Source organism: Mastigoproctus giganteus, chromosome 2, assembly GCF_048544385.1.
Source record: "Mastigoproctus giganteus isolate SK-2022 chromosome 2, ASM4854438v1, whole genome shotgun sequence".
Taxonomy (NCBI): Eukaryota; Metazoa; Arthropoda; class Arachnida; order Uropygi; family Thelyphonidae; genus Mastigoproctus; species Mastigoproctus giganteus.
The window spans coordinates 170,984,727-171,004,817 of NC_143576.1; the positions used below are offsets into that span (position 1 = coordinate 170,984,727).

Consider the following 20,091-nt stretch of genomic DNA (forward strand, 5'->3'; position numbering starts at 1 on the left):
ACAAAGTTTTTAGGGATAGGGATAACAAAAGTATAACTAATTCTATCTGGGAGTTAAACGATTTTAACATAATCGAGAAGAAAGTGAAGAAATTATCGAATTTAAGTATATAAAGCACATGGGATTGATGGAATCTATACAATTATGTTAAAAGAAACAGCAAAAGAGGTAAGTGAACATTTGGTGATAATTATGAGAACATTCTCGAATTCAGAAGAGGTCCCTACAGATGTTCCCAGGACCATCTGTAGGGCACTCTTCTGAATTTTGTCTTTCTGATCAGTTTCTTACTTCTTTTACCTTGTTGGTGCCAAGTCAGTTAGCCTATCTTCACTCTTATCTCTCTTTCTTCTGCTGTAGCCTTCTTTTCCAGGCTGTCACAGGATTCTGTTGGATCTCTGTTTCTATATAGTGGGGGTCCATTCCCTCAAATTCTGCTAGGGCCTTCTTCTGCTCTTCTTTTTTGGATTTTGCAACCTCATCTGTTTCCACTTCAGCTGCTCTGGGTTGTAGTTCTTGTACTTAGTGTTCCTCTCCAGTTCTGGTTTTCGGTTGTGTCTATATTCATTGTTCTTTGTAGTTGGTTGCTCACATCTTGCTTGATTTTTTTCCAAGATTGCAGGAGCTATCCGGTTCTTCATGACGATGGTCCATCTCCGGTCTGCTATTTACTATTCGTGACCTGAACAGTCAGGAACCGTTCCAACCACTCAATGTGTAGTTTCGTCCTGTACATTGTCATGTCTGTCTCTAGCTTTGTTATTTCATAGTATGCTTGCATGATGAACGTATTCATTTTGATGCCCCACTTCATGTGTTGGCTTCTTTCCTGGGTGATCACTGGCTCAGTTATGCCAGTGATCACCCACTAAGGAAGCACTTCCAGTTGGTTGGGCTGGGTGGTCTTGCCCTTTAGTGTTATTATTATTATTATTAGCAGTAGTAGTAGAGACAAATGATGCAGGAAAGCAAGTTTATACAGCATCAGCCAAAAAAAAAAAAAAAAAAGAGCTGACACTTCCCATTTCACCCGTCCATCCCCTATAACAGTTTATTTTGTTCTTTCTTGAATATATTCTTCAAACTACCCACTTCTACAATGCCAGATGATTCCAACAATCACTACCCTCTGGTTGAAGGCGAATTTCTATACATCCGACCTGCAACCATCTTTTCTCAATTTGAGTTTGTTCTCTCATGTGGTAGTCTGAGCAAGAAAAAGGATTCTTGCTCAGAAAAATGATTCATGGCACATCTTGAGTACTGCATACAGTTATGGAAGCTCATTTTAGAGAGGTGTAGATCTGTTGGAATTGGTATAGAGAAGAGTAACTATTCATGGCCTTAAACACCTCAATCAGATCTCCTTGAAGGCACTTAAAGTCTCCAGATGCTGTAATTTGTGAACTGAAGCTTTTCCTGGCAAGAGTCCCTTTTGTCCCCTCAATCTTGTTGCTCTTTTCTGCACCCATTCTAACAGATCCACATCCTTCCTAAAATCAGGCTTCCAGACCTGTTACAGTACTCAAAGTGTGGCCTTATACAATGGAATAATCACCTCTTTAATCAGTGTCAATAATATACAGAATTCCTATATATTATTGACAAAACCTCATGAGCTGTTCTGATAGCCTGTCTGCACTGCTCAGAGATATTCATATCTGACTGAAATTATTCCCAGGTCTTTTTCATTCTCCACTGCCCTGAGTGTGGTATCACATAGCTGGTATGTTAATTTGGGATTACTGCTCCCCATATGAAGTATCTTGCATTTGCCAATATTAAATGTCAATTGCCACTTCTAAGCCCATCTGCCTAGATCTTGTTGCAGTAGCATGCTCTGATTACTGTGCTTAACTACTCTGCTAACTTTCATATTATCTATCAACTCAGACATTAGGCCTAAGTTTGCAAATGCTGTGAAAGTTGGCAAGGTAATATGAGGTTCTCCAAAAAGCACAGACATGCTGTTAGGAAAACTCATAGTGGTTCTGTCAATGATATACAGGAATTTTGATGATATGGCCAGCCAAGGGGTTGATTATCCCATTGTATAAGGTGCCATAACCAGCACCTCCTCCCATTGTATAAGGTGCTGGTTATGGCACATCTTGAGTACTGCATACAGTTATGGAAGCTCATTTTAGAGAGGTGTAGATCTGTTGGAATGGGTGTAGAGAAGAGTAACTATCATTGTACTATATAAGAATGATATAAATGCAATATAGTAGTTTTATATGTAATTCTGTAGGAGTATAGCTAATAGAAGTGTTGTTATTAATTTATAAACTATAAGCTTATAGCAATACAAATGTGATTTTATAACCTAACTATATCATATATAGTAAATAATGTAATAACTTAAAATGGTGTAGTGTGTACCACTGTTGTACAAAGGGTACTAGGAAAGTTTTGCAATATGACGCAACAATGAATCACAGGAAGCTGCTTGTTGCTGCATGTTGAGACATGTTCATACGTGCATAGTAGCCGCCGCGCCAAGTCGATGGGCTCAGTTATTCATTAGTAGTGAGAGAAGTGCTTGCGATGGCATTGCGATCACGAAATGAGATAAGGACAGTTTTGCGGTATAATTTCGTGCGTGGTTTAACCATAGACCAGTGCTTAGAAGAAATGACTCGTGCACTAGATGATGATTGTCCACATCGTACAATGATATTCAGGTGGTATAGAGAATTCCAAAGGGGAATTTCACTCTGGAGGATTCTGAGAGGCCGGGAAGGCCACGAACGTCAGTTACGGAGGAAAACGTTACTGCTGTGAGGAAAATGCTTGACGAAAACAGGCAAGTGACCTACCAACAGATAGAGGATACTTTGGGCCTAAATGCACCAGCAATTCGTTCGATTCTGCAAGATCATTTGCACGTGAAGAAACTTTGTTCTCTCTGGGTGCCGCATCAACTGACTGAAGAGCAGATGACACGACGTGTGACTTGGTGCCGGGAGATGTTAAAAAAGTTTGATAAGGGACAATCTCGGTATGTGAACAACATCGTGACAGGTGACGAGACTTGGCTGTACTATTACGATCTGCCGACCAAGGCTCAAAACAAAGTTTGGGTCTTTGATGATGACGACACACCCGTAATTGTCAGAAAATCCCGATCTGTAAAGAAGAAAATGATAGCTGTATTTTTCAAATCAAGTGGAATTGTGGAACGTGTCGTTTTGGACACGCAGAAGACAGTCACAGCTAAGTGGTATACTGAACAATGCCTGCCTAAAGTCATTGGATCTATGAAGAACCTGCGGCCAAAGTCAAGAATGGACACCTGGTACCTCCATCACGAAAATGCTCCAGCTCACCGCGCCAAAGCCTGCACCGAATATTTGACCACGACAGGACTGAAACTTCTCGAGCACCCTCCCTACAGTCCAGACCTTGCTCCCTGCGACTTTGCACTGTTCCCGCATGTGAAAATGAAGCTAAAAGGGAGGCGGTTTTCCAGTGATGAGGACCTTCTACGAGCTTGGGACAAGAGTGTGCTTTACTCCCTAGTGAAACTTGGCAGAACTGGTTTAAAGATTGGTTTCGGAGGATGGAGAGGTGTATTGAATGTAGAGGAAATTACTTTGAAAAAATTAAATAAACAAAGCTGTATTGCAAAACTTTCCTAGTACCCTTTGTATAACCTGGGAATACTGTACTGTTATTATACTTGAATCTTTTAGCTTTATGTTATTTTTAAATTAATTTAGAATAAAATCATGCCTCAACTAGGGTACTTTAGAATGCTTTTGTTAGGGGGAGGGCTGATGAGGGTAGTCCTCCTATGAATCAGGACTTTATAATGTATGTTACTTATTGCCTCTTTGCATAGCTGCCCATAGTGGGCCATGATACAGCCAAAGAGAGAAATAGATGCCTTGGTGTGTGTTTATTGAAAAGAGTGTGAGGAGATTAAATGTGAATTCAGTGTTCTTACAGGCAAATTTAATGTTCTTATAGGCAAGTTTGATGCTCTCAAAATATTAAAATTAGGAACCTATCAACTACTCAGCTGCTTGGCTGATGCTAAATAAGTCTGCTTCCCTGCATCAGATGCTACTAATAATGCTAATATTAATACTAACAAGTTTATACAGGGATACAAAATGGTACTCTTACCAAGAAGGACTTGGCTAATGTAAAATACAACTTCTGCAACATAAGCACCTGCAAGGAACCTAACTGCATTGTTCAAGGCTTTAAGTGGTCGAGTAAACTAAATACTATCAGCTTTTAGTTTACTCAAACCATTCCATACTCTTTCTCAGACGAACACACAACAATATATGAATTTAAAGCTGAAAAGAATGGTTTCAGGATAGATATGCTAAAATTTACTTTAAGGGCAGAGCGTAATTGATTGTTGGAATAAACTTATATCTGGTGTTGTGGAAGTGGCTAGTTCTTACAGGAAAATCAATGAATTTAAAGGATTAGACAAAATTAGTAAATGGATGGGAAATTTAAGTGGGCAGTGGTGTTTTTTTTTTTTTTTTATGAGCTTGCTTCCTTGCATAATTTTTCCACTACTACTAATAATAATACTAAATCCTGTTGATTATCCAAATTAACTAGACTTTGCAATTTTATTTTTGTCTATTGTTTTCATACTTTCTCTTTACACTGTAACTCAGATAATTTCCCTACCAATCATCTCTGTACATTTTTCTCATATGATGTATTTTACAATTATATTGTCATCTTCTGCCCGTGTATGCTCATATGATCCTTTTATATGTTTAGTTGGCTGCATTTTCTACTGAATCTGTAATAATTTTTTCCCAGTTGCTATTAGCTTGCTGCTATAACCATGGCAGCTGTTACCATGGTGGCCTGATTGCTGGCCGCTGTGGAATACCTGTGCTCCTGGCAAAGAGCTACTCTTCTCGTTTCCAAAGGGAATGGCTATTAGTAATTTGGGGAAGGATGATCTTTCAATTCTATTTAATTAAATTCTAGAATTTAAGAATTTGAAGTAAGATGTAGTTTCTCTCTCTCTTTCACACTTGCATGCACACACACATATGTTCATTTATTAGTATCTATTAAATGCACGCACACTTTTTTAAAACTTGAATCAGCGATTATAATGTAATTTATATTTTATATTGCAAAAATGAAATTTGCTTCAAATCAACATCCTATTATTAAACTAAAAATGGTGTTGGGGTCACCAACTAAATGTGACATCTAAAACCAATATTAACTGGTTAAGTAAGATTTGGTTACAAGTGCATCCCACTTTATGCAAAATCATCATCTGTGACAGTACGTACCTGGATTAGCTCCATCTCGAAAAGCAAGTGGTTGATCAACATACTGAAGATAGTACTCTATGTGGCCCATTTCATGATGGACAGTAATTAGGTCAGGCAGCGTAGGTGAGGCACACATCTTGATGCTAACATAAACATGCATAAAATAATAATATGAAATTCACTCTAATTGACAAAAGCAGGCAAATTAACTAAAACAACAAAAATGGAGATTACAATGTACTAGGTCAGGGGTGGCGAACCTTTTTAAGGGTACATGCCAAAATTGGCTAAATCTTTTAAAAAACTACCCTCGCGTGCCCATTGGAATTTTTCACTTGCTCCTTGGAAGATGATATTAAAGACATTTAATCACACAATTTTGTCAGCACGTCTCACCACTCCAACTTCAAGCATTCCCTGTGCTTCTGAGCAGCCCTGGGCTAAATTAATTGTAGATGTGTTTAAAGTCAACAAGGCATTGGATCTGATTATTGCAGAATTGCCTTGAGTAGTACTTCATATTCCTTTGAAGTCCTCAAGAACACATGCCATAGGTTCGCCGCCCCCTGTACTAGGTGATCCATAAAGAAGGAAACATATTGAACTGCAAATAACAACACTGTTTTAAACACATATACAGGGTGTTTCCAAAAGTGATGGTCAATAATTTAAAGGTGAACTGTACAAACTACAATATGCAAAAAAAGCCTAGTAAACATGGGTCCTTAAGTGAATTGTTTTCAAGATATTGCACATTTCTAGTTGGGATCCACCACTGACTTGTTTGTTTAGGTTAAGTTATGCTCATTCTCTCCCTTTCCCCTCTCAATGCTCTGAGCCATAGCCAGGCACACTATTTAAGAATACAAAATATAAAAGCAGTGGAGCTCAATTCTTCCTACTTTTAATAATATTGTTTAAATATAAGATAACTTCTCATACCTTTTTATAGGAAATTTCTTCACCTGACGCTCACATCAAATTTATCTGATTAATGCATAGTATAAAAGATCTAAGTTTATAACGTGATATTATCCATACTAAAAGATAGTTAATTTATACAGGTTTTATAAAACTAATCTTGCATTCAATTCCCAATGTCTAATTACTGCCACCAAGGAAGAGCAAAGCATAGCTGATGCACATCATTAAGACTAAACCCGCCAGCAATAACAGACTAGAACTCTAAGGCAATTGTCAAACTATGTTAAAATATTCTAGACTAAACATCTTTATTCGTGAATAGGTTATTTTGGTTAAGAACCATGCTCACAAGAAGTAAATGTGTGCATTTAACAATACACACTCTCTTATAAATTAAATTGAATTTAAAATTAGTGTACCGCGGGAAGATTATTTTTGTTAACCTATGTGAATGTTGCTATTCACACATGCACGTAAAGGTTCACAAGTCCAAAATGGTGTATGATCTCCGTACATTTAAAGAATTGGAATTTAACTTCATTTCAAGTGTTTCGGCTATTAAGAGTTTTGTGTATTCATTCTGTTTATTAATTACTTTAGCATCGTTAAAAAGAAAAAATGTTTTTTCCTGGATGGCATGAAAGGAACATTCAAAAGTACCTGTCCTTTTTGCCCTCACAGATGCCTGGTGTTGTTGTAATTGCATTGAAAGATAATTTTGGGTAGAACCAATATAAAAGGAGTTGCATTAGCATTAATAAAGGCATATGATGCAAGAAAGCAAGCTTATGCAGCATCAGCCAAAAAAAAAAAAAAAAAAAAACTGCTCCCATTTCACCCCTCCATTCGTTCCAAATACCTGTCCAGCTCAGCCTTAAATTTATTTAGGCTATCAACTTCTACAACAAAAGATGGAAGTCTGTTCCACCAACCAACCAACTATCCGCTTGCTGGCTAAAGGCAAACTTCTGCACATCTATCACACAACTGTCTTTCCTCAATTTGAATTTATGCCCTCTCAGGTGATTATTCTGAGCAAGAGGAAGAATCCCATCAGCATTGAGCATGCTCAAACTATTCAAAGCTTTATACACCTCAATCAGATCACCTCGCAGATGCCTAGTCTCCAGACACTGTAATCTGCAAAACTTAAGCCTTTCTTCATAAGAGCAACCCTTTATTTCATTCACTAATCTTGTTGCCCTTCTCTGTACTCGTTCCAACAGCTCTACATCCTTCTTAAAACGAGGCCTCCAGACTTGTATACACTATTCAAGAATCACTTCAACCTCTGCTTGCAGCTACTGTTAATCTATTAGTCTGTGAATTCTCCAAGCTAGTAGTTTTCTGACCCACCTAACATTACCTTAATAGCATCAGCAAATATTCTTGCACCCTTTCTATTTAAGTGTACCCTGTAGAAGCAGTCTCTCCTGTTAACAAGCACAGAGCATGCTGAAAAAAATTCTACCCCATGAGCCTTGTACAATCTCTCCAGGTCCGAATTGACTGACAAGGCTCTCATCATATACTCTCTCCTATCGTGTCTGGACAGGATTGCAGGCACATTCAAATTTAACCGTAACTCTCACTTTTTTCCAACACTGACCTGTACTTGTGAAGTAAATCTGCAAATCTCCTATACTTAATGTCATTACTGCTAATGTGTACAAGAAGATCATATTTTGTGCATTTAAAAGATGATATCTGCTCTACAACATCATCAACTTTTGCCCTGGCAGACATACCCTGGTCCTATTCCACCTATCCTTTTTGCATAATATATTTCCCATTTCCCTAACAATTGAGTCACCGACAATAACTAGCTCCTGTGGGACCAGTGCATTCTGATCTGAAGATTGCCGCAGTGTTGCCTGGTGCACAAGAGTGAGCTCTGGCATTGAGTTTGGCAGCTGAGAGTTTGATGGGGCCCCCATTTTAATTCCTTCTAGGGCATCTACTTAACTCTTCAAACTCTCAAAGATGCCCATCAGAATGCTGAGTTGGTGCCCAATTTCTTCACATTCTCTACACCTAGCACAAACAAAGGCATCCTCCATGGCTCCAAATTGACGGAAGACATTTGTAGAATTAGTGAATCAATGGATTTTAAATGGGAGGTTTTTTTTTTTTTTTTGGCTGATGCTATATAAACTTGCTTTCTTGCATCATATGCCTCTACTAATGCTAATAGAAAAAGCTTACCTGCCATAAGATATAAATCTCCAAAGCACTTCCTTATTCATTTCACAAAAAAAATGATCTCGGTTCCAATCTCAATAATGTCCATTTTCACTTGTACATTTCCACAGTCTGCTTACTTACTTTTTCTGACAGAATCCAAATTATCAGTTGATTCAATCACTGCTCATCTCAATTATTCTAATTATTCACTGTATGATTCCCTTCACTTCAAAAAGGTGTCACTTGTGCATATGTCCACTCTGATATGCTCTGTCAGATTTAGCAATTTTGGAATCCCTCCCTTTCTATCTTCTGTAGCTTAAAATCCCTCTACCACATTTTGTCAAATTCATCTGTTGCCTCTATCATTCTTTCAACTCCACTACTCAATTGGAACTCTTTGACGTCCTTTCCTTGAAACATGACGTTCTTTAGTCCAACTTTCCTAACAGTGAGGTAAATTTTTTTTTGGTGATTTTAATGTTCACAAGTCCATACGGATCAGAGAAAGTCTTGATCTTGAACTCACAAAATATGACATACTTCAAGAGCCTACCTTACCATCTTGCATCCCCCAAAATACTATAATAAATTTGGATCTCGTGGAACACTGTACAAAAAAAGAAATCGAGACCATTGTCAAAGCTATAGGAATCAAAACAATTGAGACTTATTCGAGGCGAGACTTAGTACAGATGTATACCGATGGATCCTCTGACGAGACTATCCTCAAGGGCGGAGCAGGCATACACACCACCCTGACAAATACTACAAAAATGCAACAAAGCATAGGTGCAGGCAGCATCGCCTCTAACTTCACATGTGAGCTAAGGGCAATCCTTGAGGCCCTAAATAGTTATATTTCACTAAGAGACATAGACAGAGCCAGAGGGCTTGTAATCTTCTGCGACTCGAGAGCGGCCCTGCTGGCAATAAAACATGGACGCACAGGACTCACACAGGACATTCACCGACACCTGGAGACAGTTCATCAATTGGGAAAGAGCTGCACACTGCAGTGGATGCCTGCGCATGTGGGTATAGAAGGAAATGAGGCGGCCGATAAACTGGCAAAAGAGGCAAGAAACTTAAATCACAACACCTCAAAAACCATAACTCTAGATGATGCTAATGCCATCGCCAGATACAGACTCAGACAGAAACATATAGAAACTGATCACCAAATCTGCGAGATTAATGCAAATAGGAACATCACTAAGACCATTGCCAGACTGAGAACTCGACACATGGCAGGTATGAAAATTAGTGCGGATGGTACCAGAACTTATAAACTTTGCAGAAACTGCCCGAGAGAACAGCTTACTCCGGAACACATCTTCAGCTGTCCTGCAATTCAGGCGACTTTGCAAAGCATGGACGAATCCCCTTTTCAGGGAGAACTTTACAACGAAAAGATCGTGGACTTAGCTAAAGCAGTGATATCAGCGCATGGTTCAATTTGACTTCAAATGGACACGACACCAACCAACCAACCAACCAACCAACCAAGTCCATACGGCTTCCATTTTCTAGTCATACAAACCCAACTGGTTGAGATGCTGAAGCTTTTACAATTAATAATGACCTTGCACAGATTGTTCATTTACCTACCAGAATACCAGATAATTGTAAACACGGATTGCACAGATTGTTCATTTACTTATCAGAATACCAGATAATTGTAAAATTCAAGTGTGCAGCCAACACGCTTGAATTTTTTCTCACAAACAACCCTTCTAAATATATGGTCAAGGTGAGAGGTCCTCTAAGCATCTGAGATCACAACTTGTTGATGGTCTCTTCTCTAATGGAGCTTTTCTCTTGTGGTCATTCTCAGCCTCATGTTGTTTGCATTACAAGGATGCAAAATGGGATAATCTGCAAGATTTCTTTTCCTTGGTCGGATTACTATTTCAAATCTTCTGACGTCAACAAATGTTCAGATCGTGTCAGTGAAATTATTCTTGCAAGGATGAAATCCTTTATTCCACACTACACCTTAAAATCTCTTCCTTTATCTAAACCTTATTTTTCCAATAAATGCTCTATGTCTGATCAAGATAATGTTGCATGGCGCAGTTGGTTTGCATGCAAATCTCCATTTTCATTTTCTGCCTACACCAAAGCTTGGAACAATTGTAAAGCAGTTATTAATTAGCCTAAACTAGATTTTAAATAGGCTAAGAGTAGAAAACTTGCTTCTTGTCAGTCTTGGCAGCCAGGCATTTTGGTCCCTTGCCAAAGCTATTGGCTGCAACTTTTTCCCATCTCTACTCCCACCTCTGTTAACACCCGATGGTTTTATTGCCACCTCAGCTAAAGATAAAGCCAACCTGCTAGCATTCTACTTTTTTTCTAACTTGCGTATTGATGACCTTGGAAAACCACCTCCTACCATTCCAAGTACACTACATTCAATGCCTCCTGTGGTCTTCTATGAAAAGGATGTCAGAAGACTTTTGAACTGTCTTGATGCCATGAAAGCACCAGGTCCTAATAGCATTTTTTCACTTGTTTTCAAAATCTGTGCTGTGCTCCTGAGCTTACTCCTGTTCTACGTTGCCTTTTTACACTTTTTTATTGTACTGGTGTTTTTCCTTCTGCTTGGAAATTAGCTTATTAGCATTGGTAGAGGCATGCAAGAAAGAAAGCTTATACAGCATCAGCCAAAAAAAAAAAAAAGAAAAGAAAAAGAACCACCCATCCATTCATTCCAAAAGTTTTTTCAGTTCTTTCTTAAATTTATTTATGCTATCAACTTCCACAACGACAGTTGGATTTCTCAATTTGAATTAATGTCCACTCAGGTGCATAATCTGAGCAAGGGGAAGAATCCCATTAGCACTGAGCTTGCCCAAACCATTCAAGACCTTATACACCTCAATCAGATTACCTCCCAGGTGCCTAGTCTCCAGATACTGCAATTTGCAGAACATAAGCCTTTTTTGGTAAGAGCAATCCTCTGTTTCCCCACCAATGCCCTTCTCTGTACTTGTTCCAGCAGCTCAACATCCTTCCTAAAATAAGGCCTCCAGACCTGTATGCAGTACTCAACGTGTGGCCAGACCAATGCCTTATACAAAGAGATAATCACCTCCTTATCCCTGCTGGCAAAATTTCTGTATATCATTGAGAAGATCCTATGAACTGCTTTAGCAGTCTGTCTGCCACTGCTCAGAAAACTTCATATCTGACTGTACAATTATCTCCAGGTCTTTATCATTCTCCACTAACCTGAGTATAGTACTGCACAGTAAGTACATTATTTGGGGGTTACTGCTATCCATATACAGTACTTTTCATTTGACAATATTAAACTTCAGTTACCACCTCTCAGCCCATCTGCCCAACTTTTCTAGATCCCATTGCAATAGCATACTGTCATTAACAACCCTGCTAACCTTCACATTGTATGCAAACTTGGACATTAAGCCTGATATACCTTCCATCAATATCACTGATAAATACAGAAAACAATAATGGGCCCAACACCGACCCCTGGGGGACTCCTCTAATAACATTAGTCCATGAAGAGCAGCATCCCTTGATTACCACTCTCTGTCTTCTCACATTCAACCCTCCGTTTATTCATAGCAGCAAATTTTCTTTAATTCAATACTACTCTAATCTGTACAGCAGTCTTCCATGTGCAACAGTATTAAAAGCATTCCTGAAATCCAAGTATATGATATCAAAATTAATTTTTGCATCCAGTTCTTTTGTGATCACATCATAAAAGGTAAACTGCAGAATGGAAGCCTCCTCAACAATTCATGCTAAGGGAAATAGACCATAATCTGCCACACTGGTCCAGTGTGGGTTGGCAGATCGACCGTATTTAGCAGTCAGGGGCTTGAACCCCGGTCTACTGCACTCCCGCTCCTGACCACTCAGCTATGGAGGATCACGTCATAGTATCCAATCAAATTGGGCAGACAAGACTTCCTCTTAACAAACCATGCTGTGGCTGAACTATAATTGCAGTTTTGTCTAGATGATTCTGCAATGCTTTTTTAACCAATGACTTCCCTATTTTCCCTGGAACAGAAGTTAAACTAACATGTCTATAATTACTCGTGTCCAGCCAGTTCCTAAAATAAATTCTTCCCATACAATTATCACCCCATTCTTTCTAAAGTAATGGAGAAATCCAATAACTGCCACCTCCTAAACTATTTAGAAGTCTTTCATCTGATCAATTATTGCCCATATAGATTTTGTCAACTGGGGATATACTTGCTTATATTATCCATCTATGGAAGAGTTTAGTGAAAATCAAGCAGTTGCTCTTGACATTTCAAAAGCTCTTTATCGTGTTTGGCTTAAAGGTCTTCTAAATAAGCTTCCATCTTATGGTTTGTCAACTGTTTTTGTAATTGGGTATTCAGTTTTCTTTCTGACCACTTACTGTGGGTAATGGTTGATGGTTACCTGTTTTTTAATTTCTTCACTAGTGCTGGATTTCCCCAGGGTTCAGTTTTTTCCCCACTCTTTTCTTCTTGTATATTAATAACTTTCCATCGACTGGAAATCCTATCCATAGTTTTGCTGATGAGAAACCTTGCCTTGCATAAACATCTGAAACTTCTCCAATATCTATTACCAGTTCCTTTAAATGCTGATCTGCAGGTAATTCTCCTATGGGGCAAAGATAATTTCATTAATTTCAATCCATCTAAAAGACAATCATGTTTTATAAAGCTTGGAAAAAGGATTCTTCTGCTCCTATGCTTATTTTTGATGATACTCAGATTTCTAAACTAGATCACATATCTTTATTAGGGATCTCTCTCTCTTGGCACAAGCATATCACAAATATTGCTTCCTCTGAAACTGGGTTTTTTTTTTTTGCTCTCAGTGTTGGTTTTCTTCTACACTGCTCCCTCTATACAAATCTCAAATCTGTCCTACAATGGAACATTGCTCCCACATCTCATTTGGGACAGTGCTGACTTAACCTCTCTCTCGGGCTTCTAGACTCCATTCAAAGGAGGGCAGTTAGGTTAATTAATGACTCATCTGTAACAAAGTCTCTTCACTCTCTGTCTCATAGAAGTTCTGTTTCTGCTGCATGCCTTTTCTATATATACTTCCATGCACCCTGTTCTTCTGAATTGGCTTCTATAATTCCCCCTCTATCTTCCAAACCAGTCCAAACATGTGCCGCAACCCATCAGCATCCTTTAACTGTTATGCTTAGTCACAGATCAAACTCACAGAACCAACTTTTTTTCCTTCTTCCTTATTTATTCCTATAACTTCCCTCTTCTGGAATAACCCTCCTTCATATGTATTTCCCGAAAATTACAATCTACAGAAATGCAAGTGTAATGTCAACAAGTATCTTCTTTCACCTTCTCAAGTTGCTGCAATGGATAAAGGGATGATTGAGTGGGAGATGGCAGAGAGTGGTAATAAATGTACATTGCTCTACGTGGACGAATGTTATTAGTGGAGTCCCCCTGGGTTCGATGTTGGGCCCATTGTTATTTTGTGTATTTATCAATTATATTGATGAAGGTATATCAGGCTTAATGTTCAAGTTTTCAGATGATACAAAGGTTGGCAGGGTTGTTAATGACACTAAAGATAGTACACTACTGCAACAAGATCTAGAAAAGTTAGGCAGATGGGCTGAGAAGTGGCAAGTAACTGAAGTTTAACATTAACAAATTCAAAGTACTTCATATGGGTAACAGTAACCCAAGAGAAACGTACCAACTGTGTGGTACTACACTCAGGGAGGTGGAGAATTAAAAAGACCTAGGGATAATTGTGCAGTCAGATATGAAGTTCTCTGAGCAATGCAGATGGGCTGCCAGAGCAGGTCATGGAGTTTTGTCAATGATATATAGGAATTTTGCTAGCAGAGACAAGGAGGTGATTAACCCTTTGTATAAGGCAATGGTCAGGCCACACCTTGAATACTGCATACAAGTCTGGAGGCCTCATTTTAGGAAGGATGTAGAGTTGCTAGAACGAGTACAGAGAAGCACAAGAAGATTGGTGAGAGGAACAAAGGGGTGCCTTACCAAGAGAGGCTTAAATTCTGCAAGCTGCAGCATCTGGAGACTAGGCACCTGCAGGGTGATTTGATTGAGGTGTATAAGACCTTGAATAGTTTGAGCAGGCTCAATGCTAATGGGATTCTTCCAATTACTCAGAGTAAGAACCTGGGGGAGCATAGATTCAAACTGAGGAAAGACAGTTGTAGAATAGATGTGCAGGAGTTTGCCTTTAGCCAGCAGGTAGTTGATTGCTGGAACAGACTTCCATCTGTTGTTGTGCAAGTTGATAGTTTAAATAAATTTAAAGCTGAACTAGACAAACATTTGAAGTGACCAGATGGGCGAAATGGGAAGTCCCCCCCCCGGCTAATGCTGTATGAACTTGCTTTCTTGTATCAGATGCCTCAACTAATGCTAACCTCCAATCTATGCACAGTAGTAAGTACTAGAGGTTCTAATACCTTTCATCTTCGGGATTTCCATAAACAAAAAGAAAATAATAAATAATTTTTTTCTTAATCATAAAGCATGCATTCTACATTAAACTACTACAGGTTTAACAACCATCTGTATTTGCATTTATAATTTTATAAGTATGGATAACTGGAATATAATACAGCCTTAACAACTATCCGCATTTAGGATTATTATTTTGCAAGCATGAATAACTTGAATATAATTTATAATTATCTAAATAATTTTAAATTATATTGAATATGCTTATTTTATAATACAAAAATATAAAAAATATTAAAAAATAAAAATAGAGTAAACTTAATATTATGTGTTACTTATTTTCAGTGAAGAGAGAAATTACAGAACGTACCGAAAATCTCTTCTATTGCAAAAGTCCCAAGCAGATGCATGGCAAACCATTTCACGGTCATCAGGTTTTTCAAAAACTGAATATCTCCAAAATTCTGGTGGCATAGCTTTCATTCCTAGTGAGATGAAAAATTCTTCTGCCAGCTTAAACATATGCAGAGCAGTCATGTTCTAATCATGAAAAAAGTATATCACACATAGATAAATATTAATAGACATACATCGAGATAAACAAACCACCATCATAATTGCAACAGCAATTATTCCACTACAAATATATGTCAATGTAACTATAGTTGAATTCTCATTATTCGAATACCAGTTATCCAAATTTTTGATTATCTGAAATTTTTTTGCTTCTATCCCCATAATTTCATTAAAGAAACAGACATGCTGTATGTAACTGTAACAAACAAACCTACCAAATATAATATAATCATTTTGTGAAAGAGGGATGGCATGGTAATTTGCTGTTAATTAAATATGAAAGATGATACTGGCCAACTGTTGTGTAAATTTGACGAAATAGTTACATTAAAAAATACAACCACCACATTGCAGGTATGGTGATGTTATGAGATCAGATGAATTCCATCCACAGGCCTCAAAAAGCCAACAGGCTGTAACTTACTAAGACTGTAACTAAGACTAAGCTGTAACTCTAAGAGACACAAATACATACAGGATACTGTTCCAGTTGAATTAGGTCTTAGAACAGTTCCCATTAGTCTCTTAGAGATCAGTTCACATTTTTATCTCTTAAGGCCAGGTATAGCCTTTTAGCTCTCCACGCCTAAGAATGGGATTCAGCTGAATTTTGAAACATCGGCATTTAAGTTAGGTACTGTACTTGTATTGCAGTGGTTGCATATTATGCATGAAATAGAAACAAATTTACAACATAAATTTACTTGGAAATAGCACATGATATACTTTGCCCTTTGGCTAGCCATGGTTCAGGTTAGCATGTGTGCAGCTTAAGTTAGTGTGTAAAAGTAGGCTGTGGGTTTGAGTCAGCATGCAGCCACAAAAATTGCATGGCTCACTGGATTGTGAACTGTGGTGCTGAAATTTGGCAACCCTTAAAAATTCAATATGTTGCAGTCACAATAAATTTGTAAACTCTTATAGCCTTGGCAATCTAGAGAATAAATAGAAACATATTTATTCCTTCATATTTTATTAAAATCATGATTCTCTTTATTCACTCGGTCCAAAAAGCCATATATACAACATTTAGGTAATTAAAATTTCATCCTTGAAAAATAAATAACTCTTAAACAAATATTATATAAATTCCATAAAATCTTCTCCTTAAAGCATCATGTGCATTGTATAATAAAACAAATCATCATATATACATATTCACAATCTCCTAAAAGAATACATTCGATTGTAAACCTATACACCTAAAATGTAAATCTTCAAAATATATTAATTAAAACTATAAAAACAATCATATATACAACAATCATATGATATTTACATATCTCTAATCATATTTTTAATCCATACATATTTACACTCTCTTAAAAGAATATATATTCATTTACAAACCTAAAACTTAAAATTCAAGATAAATTAATTAAAATTATATTATTTAAATTCCAAACAATATTTTCATAAAAAATTTAGTGTAATTTTTATAATAAATAAAAATTACACACACTCTTTCTCTCAGTAACTCGGGAATTTTTTTTTGGCTGGTGCAGCATAAGCCTCAGGCTTCCTTATTATTATTATTATTAGCCATATGGTGCAAGGAAGCCTGAGGCTTATGTTGCACCAGCTAAAAAAAAATCCCGAGTTACCCTGAGAGAGAGAGAGAGAGAGAGAAGTAGAAAGGAATCACCAAGAAACAGAAGAATGATGATATCCAGCTCAGGGCCCTGGGTGTACCAAACCCAAACTCACCAGATGTGAGCCCCTGAGGTTAACTTGCACCATATGGGTAATAATAATAATAAAAAGCATTATGAATGAAACAAAGAAGAGTAAATTTCATCCATTTCAATCTCTTGAAATAAAAGCATTACTTCACCTGTGTAGTCATGCACAAACCTAGAGACAAAACACAAACAGCACATTAGCTATAGGTTGTTTTATAACCATTTGGCTTTTTTTTCTGCACAGAAAACTGGAAATTTGCCTTTAGCCAGCGGGTGGTTGGTTGGTTGGTGGAACAGACTTTCATCCCTTGTCGTGGAGGTTGATAGCCTAAATAAGTTTAAGGCTCAGCTGGACAGGTATTTTGAACAAACAGAGGGATGAAGTGGGAGTGGTTTTTTTTTTTTTTTTTTTTTTGGCTGATGCTGCATAAGCTTGCTTTCTTGCATCAAATGCTTCTACTAATGCTAATGGTCTACTACTACTAATAATTAGTTATATTCATGTCAGTTACATCTGAAATTTGCTATAATTTTCTTAAATTAGATTTTTTGCCTCCTTATATTTATAACTGTACACAGATTGCATTCAAAATTAATGATTAGGAAAAAAAAAAAAATATATATATATATATGCATATTAAATGTAACCTCTTAAGGGAAATGTTTAAAAAGTTATATATGATGAAGAGGTATTCTGTTGATGAAATGGTTTCAATGAAAAAAAAAAAAGTTAACAAATCAGGTATAACAAATGCATACTTTATTCAATATATTAATACAAACTTATATACAGGGTGATTCACTACCAGTGCGACAAACTTGCAGGAGGTGTAGGGGGCACAAAGACGAATCGAAATCACATAGCATTGCAGGGTACAAAATGCCTTCATCATGCGGTAGAGGACGTTGAACGGGAGGTCGCGTGAACAGCGATCCTGCTGGAAGTCAGCATTTGCCAACTGGTTCCCAAGGCAGTAGGATGGACGAGCATTCAAACGTTGAACTGGCCGACATGCACCTCGCGTATGGAGCTGCGGACTGTAGCGGGCACGCCGCTCTGCGCTTGTACCAGGAACGTTTCCCACACAGCATTGCTCCTCATCATATGATTTTAATTGTATGATGAGAAGGTTACGTGAGACTGGTACCTCTGGTACCAGACAATGATGAAATTGTGCAAAGAGTGATGACAATTTCAGTTGATTCTGAAACTGAAGAAGAAGAAAGCTGCTGCTAAAGGAACAACAAACATAATTAGTGACTGTGAAGCTGAAACTATGTTGTCAAAGTGCATTGAGTGGTTCGAGGTACAAGAAGAATCAAATGCTATGCAAGTGTTACTTTTGGGTAAAAATCGTAACATTGCCTCCCAAAAGGCTCAAGGTGTAATGAAACAAAAGAAATTGACTGACTTTTTTAGAAAAGAAATTTAATTATGTAATATTATTTTCTTTTAAATTTCTTTAATGACATAAGAACAAAGTTGTACGTATTAATATTGTTTTCTTTTAAATTTTTTATGACATTACGAGACCAATACAAGTCAAAATAGGTATGTACATAGATACCTGTACGATGATTTTTTGATGACCCAGTAAAAAATATACAATAATTAAAGTTTAATTAAATTTCATTAGGTTATGTATTATGTAGTAAAATAAACAAATTAGATGACCCGGTCTATTGTATGTATAATATTTTTAATGTAGATATTCTATTATCTGTCTATTTGATTATCCATCATGGTCTCAGTCCCGTACCCGGAGGATAATCGAAGTTCTACTGTACTTTGATATTGTTGCACATAAAAGACCACTTTACAAACTGGAGCAGTGTGCCATTAAGGGCAAGTTACTGCTATGTATAAAGGGATGGTTGAGTGGGAAAACAAGAAGAGTGGTTATCAAGGGACATGCTATTCATGGACTAAATGTTATTAGTGTAATTCCCCAGGGTTTTGTGCTGGGCCTGTTTTTTTTTTTTTTTTTTTTTTGATATTGATGAAGGTATATCAAGCTTAATGTCTAAGTTTGCAGAAGGTTGGCAGGGCTTCTAATGACAGTAATCACGTAAACTACTGCAACATAATCTAAAAAAATTAAGCAGATGGCTGAGAAATGGCAGTTCAAGTTTAACATCAACAAATACAAGGTACTGCCATATGACTAGCAGTAATCCCAGATTAACGTACCAACTATGTGGTACTACACTCAGGGTAGTGGAAAATGAAAAATACCTGGGGGTAATTGCGAAATCAGATATAAAGTTCTCTGATATTGCAGCCAGGCTACCAGGACAGGTCATGGGGATTTTGTCAATGATATACAATAATTTTGCTAGCAGGAATAAGGAGGTGATTACCCCATTGTACAAGGCAATTGTTATTCAGCATCTTTAGTACTGCATACAGGTTTGGAGTTCTCGCTTTAGGAAGAATGAGATCTGCTGGAATGGGTGCAAAAAAGGGCAATGAGATTGGTGAGAGGAACAAAAGGGTGGTCTCACCAAGAAAGGCTCCAGTTTTGCAAACTGCAGCATCTGGAAACTAGGCACTTGTGAGTGATCTGATTGAGATATTTAAGGCTTTGAATGGACTAAGCAAGCTCAGTTGACGGGATTCTTTCTCTCTCTCTTGCTCAGACTTCGCACATCAGGGGGCATAAATTCAAACTGAGGATGGATGGCTGCTGAACAGATGAGGAATTTTGCCTTCAGCCAGCAATTTTTGGCTGATGCTGTATAAGCTAGCTTTCTTGCATCATTTGCCACTTTTACTAACAACAGGAACATTGTAGCAGTATTTGAGGAGCCTATATGGCTCCTCAAATACTGCTACAATTAAAGTGCTTTCTGTTATCTCTGAAAGCATCATATTTCATATCTATCCAATGACATCACGATGAAAAACATTTTAACAGTTTATTCAAAATGTTTAATTCATTGTTAATCTACAATGGTTAATCCAAACTGCAATGAAATTTTTACTAAATA

The 20,091-nt window shown here is 37.5% G+C and overlaps 1 protein-coding gene across 1 annotated transcript in view; it reads right to left on the reverse strand.

The window, feature by feature from the left end:
* The window catches only part of LOC150089747 (angiotensin-converting enzyme-like), a 118,190-nt gene that overhangs the window by 31,572 nt on the left and 66,527 nt on the right, over window positions 1–20,091 (reverse strand). The window contains 2 exon segments of the mRNA XM_090389642.1: window positions 5,289–5,413; window positions 15,213–15,382. Coding sequence (XP_090245768.1) covers window positions 5,289–5,413; window positions 15,213–15,382 — 295 coding nt within the window.